Source organism: Propithecus coquereli, unplaced genomic scaffold (genome assembly GCF_000956105.1).
Source record: "Propithecus coquereli isolate 6110/MARCELLA unplaced genomic scaffold, Pcoq_1.0 Scaffold120, whole genome shotgun sequence".
Classification (NCBI taxonomy): domain Eukaryota; kingdom Metazoa; phylum Chordata; class Mammalia; order Primates; family Indriidae; genus Propithecus; species Propithecus coquereli.
Window position 1 is genome coordinate 233149 of NW_012136081.1, and position 9907 is coordinate 243055.

The 9907-nt window shown below is 50.0% G+C and overlaps 2 protein-coding genes across 2 annotated transcripts in view; both read right to left on the reverse strand.

The window, feature by feature from the left end:
* EEF1G (eukaryotic translation elongation factor 1 gamma) overlaps positions 1–4042 on the reverse strand; it is a 9597-nt gene extending 5555 nt beyond the window's left edge. Inside the window, exons 1-5 of the mRNA XM_012664981.1 lie at positions 3859–4042; positions 2635–2793; positions 1865–1928; positions 1566–1708; positions 867–1010 (exon numbers count right to left, since the gene is read on the reverse strand). Coding sequence (XP_012520435.1) covers positions 867–1010; positions 1566–1708; positions 1865–1928; positions 2635–2793; positions 3859–3870 — 522 coding nt within the window. The 5' untranslated portion in view covers positions 3871–4042. The remainder of the gene's footprint in view (positions 1–866; positions 1011–1565; positions 1709–1864; positions 1929–2634; positions 2794–3858) is intronic.
* Positions 4043–5407: 1365 nt separating this feature from the next.
* Positions 5408–9907, reverse strand: part of TUT1 (terminal uridylyl transferase 1, U6 snRNA-specific) — an 11523-nt gene continuing 7023 nt past the window's right edge. Inside the window, exons 5-9 of the mRNA XM_012664994.1 lie at positions 8425–8894; positions 7707–7816; positions 7433–7543; positions 7163–7255; positions 5408–6596 (exon numbers count right to left, since the gene is read on the reverse strand). Of these exons, the coding sequence (XP_012520448.1) occupies positions 5449–6596; positions 7163–7255; positions 7433–7543; positions 7707–7816; positions 8425–8894 (1932 nt within the window). The 3' untranslated portion in view covers positions 5408–5448. The remainder of the gene's footprint in view (positions 6597–7162; positions 7256–7432; positions 7544–7706; positions 7817–8424; positions 8895–9907) is intronic.

A 9907-nucleotide genomic window follows, 5' to 3' on the forward strand; every position in this document is an offset into this window, starting at 1 on the left:
CTATCAAGTACTTTTGCCAAATAAAATGATAAGATACTACAGATATCTGCTATCTAGATTGATTATACTATATATGTGTGTGTATATACACACAAACACACAACCGTCAAACTTCAGAAAGTAACATTCAGCAGCAAAAAGGTATAACCCGTTTAAAATAATGGAAAGTCCTTTAAATTAAAGGTAGCTTCATGAAGAATTCAGTTGTCATTTTTTAGTTTGTAAAGATTAGAAGGAGAAAAAAATCTTGTCATGGAGACAGAAAAGAGCAGTCAGGAGTGCTGGTTCTATAGTACATGGGTTCAGATTCTACTCTAACACTTAACTGGACTATGATGACCCCTGTTTGAGGCCCTTAACTATCTTGGACCAGCAGGGGTTCAAGAGCTGCTGTTTGGAAACCAGTGACATGTCATTCTTTTTTGACCCAATAACCTCGACAGTGATTATTACTACCCTGATTTTATAGATGAGAGGGAAAAAATGGGCTAAAGAAATTCAAGCACACATATAACCCCTTACCTACATTAATAAATAGTGAAGTCAACACTTGAACCTAGATCTACCTCGAAAAGATCGATGCAGAAGCTACCACCCTCACTGCTGTCTTCACAACTAAGCACAACCAGGCTTCCCAAGAAATATGGGCGACAAACTAAACATCTTAGCTGCCTTAAACTAAAGCCAACAGAACATTACCCAACTTCTTAGGAGAGGGGAAAGCAAGTTGTGGTACTGAATCCTGGGATTCCTACCAGCTAACTGTTATCCCAGTCCTCAGCAGAATACAGGGTAACCTGGAAGACTTGTCACTTTGTTTCTACTCCTCACCTACCCCCGCTAAATGGATTCTTCATAAACTTCACCTGCTTATAGAGCCACAACAGGGTGCACACAACTGTGATGTCGGCCAGTGTCACTCGTTCGCCCACCAGGAAAGTCCTGGTCTTCAAGTGAGCATCCAGCAGCCCTAGAATTCGCCTCACCTCCTCCTTCGCGTTCTCCGTGGCCTGTTGATTCAAAATGATCAAAGTTACCGGTGGGTACCAATCCCTTTCCCTCACCCCCCACCACCATTAACAGAACTAAGGAAGCTACTTCACTTACTAAATCCTGGCTCACTCCTACCCTCTTTTAATGGAGTCAGATTCTAGGGTCATTCTCAATGTATCAAAAATGAAGCTCATAATGTTAAATTTCTTCTTGGTCAGACTGGCTTCATTTCCCACTGTACTGATGGCATTCATTTACCTTTGGATTTTAGATGGAACCTTAGAAGTGTCATCTAGTCTAACCACTCCCCTACCATTTGGTGTAACCTCCCTACAGCAGAAATCTCTCCTCTGACCACTCATGACAGACACCACTGCCACCTGGTCTGACAAAGAACCCAAATACCATCAACTGCCCATTGTGCCAAACTTACACCCCAAAGATTATGTCTTCTCATTGATCACAGTATTCTTGGCACCTACTTTCCCCCACCTATTTTATTTCTTACTCCCCAACACTGAGGAGTTGATGCCATCCCTGCCCCTGGCTTCTCCCTAAGTTCTGGGGCTTACCTGTTTGTTGTGGTGCATGATGCCCAAGGTGGGGAACACCCAGGTACTGGCTGGGGGCACTATGTCGCTATCAGCAAAGCTCACCCACTGCACCACCTGGGCTGCTGCCTCTGGAGTACTTCCCCGCAGTTCCTCATTGCTCACTGCAGAGGCAGAACAGAAATGTCATAACTTTGGGGTGATGCCAACACCAATTCAGGTCACTGAGAACTCCTCCTTGCCCACTCCAGTTCACCCTCATCCTCTCCTACACTCCTCACCTCCAGACTCTCCCATTCCCACATATCCCTGCAAATTACCATAGTAGGCAATGGCATTGCTCTCAAACACACAGAATCCATCATCACCCTCAAATGCTGGAACCTGGGGACAAAGTAGTGAAAAGACAAAGTAAAACACACAAGAATTTCTCACTAGCCAATCCCAGGAACTTAATTGTTATGGATAAAAATGCTTATATTAGGCTGACAACCCTCACGATGCAAATTTTTGATACTACTGGAAACTAAGGAACCAAAAATACGTCAATAACTTAGTATCCCTTGCAACCCGAATTCACAATATCTGAACTAGGAAACCAAAAATATTTAGATATTATGGGATATTTGTATAAAATTCCTCAATCATATAAGCAGAAAGCCAGAAACCAAGTCTTATATCTATGTATCATTGAAAGTATTAGGGTACGACCCAGATAGCACTTGATCTCCTCTAGTCTTGGCATGGTATTTACCTATCACTGTAAGCCCCTTGGAGTAAGAAGCCCGCTCATTATAGATACTTGATATATTTGTACTGAAAATACTTGGTAAAAACTAATTCTCTTTCCCACAAATACAAAGTAAGCCTATGAATTTTATAAAGTCACTGAATAGCTCTGTATGACGTGTTACAACTACATGTGACTCTACTATTATCTCAAGATAACAATATTTTAAATCACTGAAATGTGAAAGAAAACAACATGGGACTATCCCTTGTTAAAGATAGAGGCCATCTCCAGAGTGATGGAATCCTAAGGCTCCTTGGGTTCTCAGAGCCAAAGGCCCCTCTCCACTTCCCAACTCACCTTGCCGGCAGGAAATTTACGGAGAAATTCAGGGGTGCGGTTGGTTTGACCAAAGTGGAAGTGGGGTGGTGCGGAGAGCACGCGGACCTGAGCACCGCTGTACTGAGCAGCGATGAGGGCCTTGAAGGCCCTCCAGTTTTCAGGATATGTGTACAGGGTCTATGCGAGAAAGAGGGGGAGAAAATTAATGTGAATAAAAGGGTCTCAGTTCTAAATGGCACCCACCCCAGGATGACTTCCTGGGTAACCCCAATCTGTTCAACTCACTCTCGCTCCCTCTGATGAACCAAGTTGTTTAGTACCCATCATGTAATCAGAGTCCTCCAAAATACCAAGAACTGAACTACACACCAACTGCTAAATAAAGCTTGTTGACAGATTTGACCTTCCCTAAGGACATCTCTGGAAGAATTCTCTTTCCCTCACACATATCTCCAAGAAATCCAGAACTTGTAGCTCCATCAGACTCCATCTGTCTACAAACATACACCCCTCCCTTCCCGGAGCCCTGTTTCATTCATTGATGGTTACCGAGCACCTGCCTACTCTACCGCTGAGCTGCTCACCCTTCAAAAGCATCACCCTGTCTCAACACACACAACATCTAAGTTCCCCTTGGAATAGCCAGAGATACCGAATGACATGTCCTCTTCCAAAATCAACTCTCCCTAAAAAGCCTTTCTTTCCTTGTCACACATTGCATCCCTCCGGTCCTGTCCTGCAGCGAGTTCCCTGACGCTGCTTCTCTATTAACCTGGCCAGCGGTGTCCCATTGGCCTGACCTCACTGTCCGGAGAATCCTCTCGCTCCCAAACCTCCCTGGGAGACGACCCTTAACCATGCTAGCCATACCTGCCCACAAAGACTCTCCTCTTTACCCTGTCCCCGCTGCTGTCCCACAAAACGGTCGCAGAAGTTTCGTCAACCTGCCCAGATCCCACGTCTCAAAGCCGCAATGAAACCGAAGCCCTTTTATAGGCTTCAAACGGCCCAGACCCAGCATCTCTTCTCCTCTACCCCAGACCCTTCCACCTCTGGCCTCCAAAAGTCACAACCTCAGTTCCCCTCCAGGCCCTAGGAACCCTGCTCTCCAACAGTATGATCTGTAGGGCCCAGAAAAGTTTCCCACTCGGCTCCAGAACTCTTCTGGCGCCGACTGGCCCCATTTGGGCAAAGGATGGCGCTGGATAAGGAGACCCGGACCATCAGAGCCGGCAAACTCACCCCAGCCGCCATGGTGATTCCGCAGAGAAAGGGGGTGGGGATCTCGGCGCTGCCGCAAAGTAAGCCGTCCGGGAGAGAAGGGAGGGGGTGAGGGGACAGCCGTGGAGAAACAGCAGCCGGAAAGCGAGGACGGCATAGAAGACATACGCACGACAGTTCAGTATCCAGTGGCGCTGAATTGGAAAAAGAACGGGGTGGGGCATGCTGGCCGGCGCGGAAAAAGCTTGCGCCTGCGCAGTGGGGTTATTTACTGATCCGCCCCCTCAGGCGTAGCGGGCCAATCGCAGTCCCCACGCGGAAGTAGGAGGCACGCAGCGAGGGGAAACTCTGAGAACCAACTGGAAAGCCGCCCCTGCGCGGCTACGTGGCACAGCTGCCAGACCGGCGCGGCGTGGCCTCCTGGAGGTGTCCTCGTCCGGCCTGCCCAGGGGCAAGTGACCTGATGTTACGTTCTGCCAAGCTCCTCACAGGAGTGTGTGAAACTCACAAGAGCGGGAAACAGGTGCTGCACGGAGATGGCAGTTTGCTAAATTCCTTTTTGTTCCTGCTCTGGTTTTCTTGTAGAGGAAGCGTGTACCTCACAGAGGCCCAAGTCTGAAACCCTCTGCAAAAGCAAGGTTTGCTCACATTAAACCACCTTGCAGCTCCAAGATGCTGTTCCTGCAAGAAGAGAGGGCACCGGCCTTCTGGCCCGAAACAGAAAAGGATCATAAGGGAGAACACGCTCTGCCCCTTGCACCTGTCAGGAGGCTGGACTCTGCTCCTGGAGGGGCTGACGTCAATTCTGATGTTCATGGCTTTTTACCCATGTTCAGGTTTGAAAACCTCTTACCCAGGCCGGGCGCCATGGCTCAGGCCTGTAATCCTAACCCTCTGGGAGGCTGAGGGGGTAGGATCGCTTATGATCAGGAGTTTGAGACCAGCCTGAGCAAGAGCGAGACCCCGTCTCTACTAAAAACAGAAAAATTAGCCCGGCATCGTGGCACGTGCCTGTCGTCCCATCTCCGGGGGAGGCTGAGGCAGGAGGATCGGTTGAGCCCAGGAGTTTGAGGTTGCAGTGAGCTACAATGATGCCACTACATTCTAGCTGGGGTGACAGAGCAAGACTCTGTCTCAAAAAAAAAAAAAAAAAAACAAATGTAAGAACAGGACGAACTCTACTGTTAAACAAGAGAATGGATGAAGAACCCTGAACCCAAATTTCCTTCCCTGTCACTGCAGATATGAAGCAGCAGGATAAATGTGGAGACAAACTTGGTTCTTCTCATGAACACTGTTCAACCCACCCACCATGCTGTTATCCAGGAACTCTGCCCCTGTGCCAGGTATGGTGGTGTGCTAGGCACTCCCCGCAAGCTGTGCTAAGTGGTAGGAAGGAATAGGCTCCTGAGGTGGAGGATGACAGGGATAGGCCCATTTTAGGGGGTAAGACAAGGTGGGTCCAAGAAGCGGCATTAAAGGTCTTGGGGAGTGGGAGGAGGAAAGGGGAAGTACTGGATGGAAGGAGGATTATTACCAGGTGGAAATTAGAGAAAACAGGACAATACTGTATTAAAGTAGCAGCTTTATTGTCCTTCAGGGTCCATGTCTTCACTTCAGATTTTGAAATGCCTGAGGGAGGAAAACCTGTAAGAAATGATGGAGATCGGGGAACAGGCCTTGGGAATCCTGGAGTGGGGTCACAGTGAGTGTCTGGTCAGCCTGGGACGCAGACACCACAAAGGTCAGGAGGGGCTCAGTCTCTGGCCTCTGTTCACCACTGCTCAGTCCTCTCAGCTCCTGGGTTACCCGAGCCTCAGCTGCCAGCCACTCTGCTCCTGTGCCAGCACTGCCACCGCCGCCTTCCTTGGTTTGCTGCTGCAGTCGTCTCCGGGCACGCCGCCGCCCCTGCCACACTCGATGCCACAAGGCACAGCGCCAGCTCACCCAGGAGAGTGATGCCCCCTTCACTGTCTCACCTTTAGACCCTCCTTGGGCTGCTTCAAGTCCCTTGGGGCCCTGCTCTGCCAGTGCTGCATGGCCTGGCTGCCCCTCTTCTCCAGTGACTAGATGCCTGCCACTCATCAGGGGTGGCTCCGCTGGCTGCCCAGGGCTCTGCATAGCCCAGTCCTGCACCATCTCTCCAACTTCTATAACCATTTCTTCTACCCCATCTTCACCGTGGTCCCCTGCATGTCCCTGCTCCACCTCTTTCCCCTCCTTACAGCTCTTTTTCTGTCCATCTAATTTCAATCGTTTGCTTGTCCCTCCCTGGGGAGACTCCTCAGTTTCACCTCCTTCTGACCATGGTCTCTTGGTTCCCTGTTCTATATGGCACCCCAATGCTTCCCTAAACACCCGGACCAGGGCAGCAGTGAGCTGGGTGAAGGGACTCGGGGGAAAGGGGATCGGTGTAGCAGATAGTATGGAGCTCGGGGAGCTGGGCTGCAGTAGGGGGAGCAACCCCCACTCCCGACCCCGGGAGGAACGGCGCTGGTACTGGAGGCTTCGGCAGTAATTGGCTGCCATTCGGCAGCAGTTCTGTAGCCGCCCAGCCACCCGGCTGGTGACATTGGCTGCGACATTGTGACTCAGGTCAAAAGGGTCCTGGAGATTCATGGAGCCAAGGCGCAGACCCTCCCAGAGATTAGAGGACAGGACCCCTGCCACAGGCAGTGCCTGACCCTCCCGCAGAGACAGCAGTGAGCCACGAAGATCCCAACAAGAGACGCAGGAGAAGAACTGGGCTAGTAGGGAACCTGGAGAAGGAGGAAGATTGGGGAAAGGGGATCACTTAGAGGCTAGAACTGAGACTGAGACAGGTCCTGCGTTAGAGCCATTTCCTTAGCAGGACTTTCTTTTTCTCCTCAAGGGGCTCAGAAGAGTCCCAAGAAACCAGGCTTCTCTGAACACTATAAACAAAAGAGGTCAAGCCAGGCATAATAGCACACTCCTATAATCCCATCTACTCGGAAGGCTGAGACAGTAGGAACACTTGAGCCAGGAGTTCAAAGCCAGACTGGGCAACGCATCTCAAAACAACAGCAACAAAAAAGGATTAAACAAGAGGTCAAGCCTTTCTCCCCGTGCCCCCAGCAATGTCCTTCCCAGATGCTGCTCTTTCCCCTTGCTAGCAGTGTAACCCTGGGCAAGCTACTTCATTGCTCTAAGGTATGGTCTCCTCATCTGTAAGATGTCAGTAATAATATTAGCTGTGTCACAGCGTTGCTGTGAGAACCATGCCTGGCGCACAGTGGCGTGATGTGTGTTACCTACGGTTGTGATTAACAACATTGCTAGCCCTCCACGAGGCTCCCAGACTCACTGAGGGGCTCCACGTTGGTGCTGGGCTCCAGTCTCGAGGCATCCCTGGGGAAACTACAGTCCCAGCCATCAACTTCCACCTGTTCCCCCTCACCTGTCAAAGTAAAAAAGGTAAGGGTCAGTCTGGAAGCAGGAAGATGGGGGGGCATGAGGGGTAGAAATGGGGGTGATAGCAGACATCTCATTCTCAGGGTAGCTTAGTGTGTCTAAGTGTGATGAAGAAGAGGACAGATGGAGCTAAGGAGATAGAGTGGAGGCTGGGCTGCAGTACCTGCTTTCTGGGTGAGCTGGGACACAGTGGGCAACACAGGAGGGTCCCTGGTCTGAAGAAAATAGATCACGAGCAAGGTCAGGGCGTAGTTATTGAGAAGGGGGCCACTCCCTGGTAAATAATCAATAATTCCAGTTAGATCAGAGGTGCTTCCGACCCCCTCATTGGCAGTTTCTTCAACCCCAGTGCCTGTGCCTACCTCCCTTCTCTCCCTGAATCCCTGCCTTTGTCCTGACACCAACTCAGCCCCACGTCTGTCGTGATTCATTCTCACCTGACAGACCCCGACCCTGAGCCCAGCAGCGGAGGGTGTACACGAGGGGCCGAACTCGCCCATCCAGCTCAGAGCAGAGACTCAGGAAACGGGAGTTATGCAGGGCCAGCCTAGGATAAAGTGGGGACAAGGGTGTTAGGGCCCGGAGACCCACAGAACCTACCACTCCCAGCTCTCATTCCAGACTTGTGTAACTGGGGCCAGCTGCAATAAGGCCAAAAGAATTTCCGAAAGTGTTGATGAAACACTGGTCTTGAGAGAAGGTAAGCAAAAGAATGTCAAATGAGTTTGGGAACGGCTACATCCTATACGCCCATTTTGGACATTCACAGAACATGTTATTTAAGACTGCTCGTAACCATTAATATGCAATGAAACGAAGGAAGGGAGAAAGGGAGGAAAAGAGAGAGAAAGGGAAGCAAGGGAGAAAGAGGGGAGGGAGGAACCTGTTTGCATTTAACTTTACATTTCCCAAATTTATTCAACCACAAAACCCTTTTCTATATCCCTTAAAAATGGTATTCCAGGGTATACCCGTTACACACATTGAAATGGAAGCCAGACAGGAGGAGATAAGTGACAGAAAGAGGAATGGGACCAAACAAGGACAACTCAAGACTCAGCAGGTACAGGAACTTCTCAAGCCAGGACTCTCTCTTTAACCACCCCAGAACTCTCAGCTGGCCTTCCCCCAACCACCACCCTCAAACAAATGTACCGGTTACTGAGGGAGACGTCCCCGTGGAGACCTGAAGGCCGATGGCAGAACTTGACCACAGGGCGCCGGGCAGAGGGTACAGTTTGGACTCGGTACACCCCAGGGACACAGCCCCGGAGAATGGATCCCACCAGCTCCAGCATTGCTCCCCACTCTGTTTTCTCCCCCTTTGGGGTCTCTGCTAGTTCCAGGGCCTTCCCGAGCTCCCCCTCTCCTCTGTCCTCCTGGAGTGGTGAGGCTGGAGGCAGGGACTGTGGAGAGGCGAGGGTCTCAGAGGCCAAAGCAGAGTCCGGAGTCCGGGGCGCCAGGGAGGAGGAAGGAGTTTCAAAGTCCAGGGCTTCAGAATCTTGGGGAGAAGCTGGAGGCTGCGAGTCTGGAGGGGAGGTTGGGGTACAGGCCAGGGCTTGAGGATCCAGTGGGGAAGCAAGGGCCGAGTCCAAGGATGGAGATTCTGGAGGCTTTGGGGCTGGCTGTGGATGGAAATAAGCTGACTGAACGCCTCTCCTGTTATTCCCTAACCAGGGAACATGCTCATCCCCAAGATGTCTATTACTTACGGCTTATTAGTTGCCAGGCCCTATTCTAAGGGCTTACATGTATTAACTCATTGAATCCTCACAGCAACATTTTCTTAAAATTAAAATAACCTTTTTTTTTTTCCTTTTTTTTTGAAATAGAGTTTGGCTATGTTGCCTGGGCTAGAGTGTGGTGGCATCAGCCTAGCTCACAGCAACCTCAAACTCCTGGGCTCAAGCGATCCTCCTGCCTCAGCCTCCCGAGTAGCTGGGACTACAGGCATGCGCCACCATGCCCGGCTAATTTTTTCTATATATTTTTTTAGTTGTCCAGATAATTTCTTTCTCTTTTTTTTTTTTTTTTAGTAGAGACGGGGTCTCGCTCCTGCTCAGGCTGGTCTCGAACTCCTGACCATGAGTGATCCTCCCACCTCAGCCTCCCAGAGTGCTAGTATTACAGGCATGAGCCACCGCGCCCGGCCAAAATAACCTTTTAATTCCATAAAACAAATGGTCCATATTCTGCAAAAATGTTATGGTCATGAAAGACAAAGAAAGGCAGAGGAACTACTCCAGATTAAAGAAGACTAAAGAGACCACTGTCTCTAAAATGACTAAAGAGTCCACTGTCAGGACAGCTGACAAAATTAGAGTATGGACTGTAGATTAAAGTCTTGTAAAAGGCTGGGTGCAGTGGCTCATGCCAGTAATCCCAGCACTTTGGGAGGCTGAGGCAGGAGGGTTGCTTAAGGCCAGGAGTTCAAAACCAGCCTGGGCAAAAGTGAGACCTTGTCTCTAAAATAAAAAATAAAAAAAATTAGCCAGGTGTTGTGGTGCATGTGTGTAGTCCCAGCTACTAGGGAGACTGAGGTAGGAGGATCACTTGAGCCCAGGAGATGGAGGTTGCAGTGAGCTCTCATGAGCCACAGCACTCTAGCCTCGGCAACAGAGTGACACTTTGTCTAAAA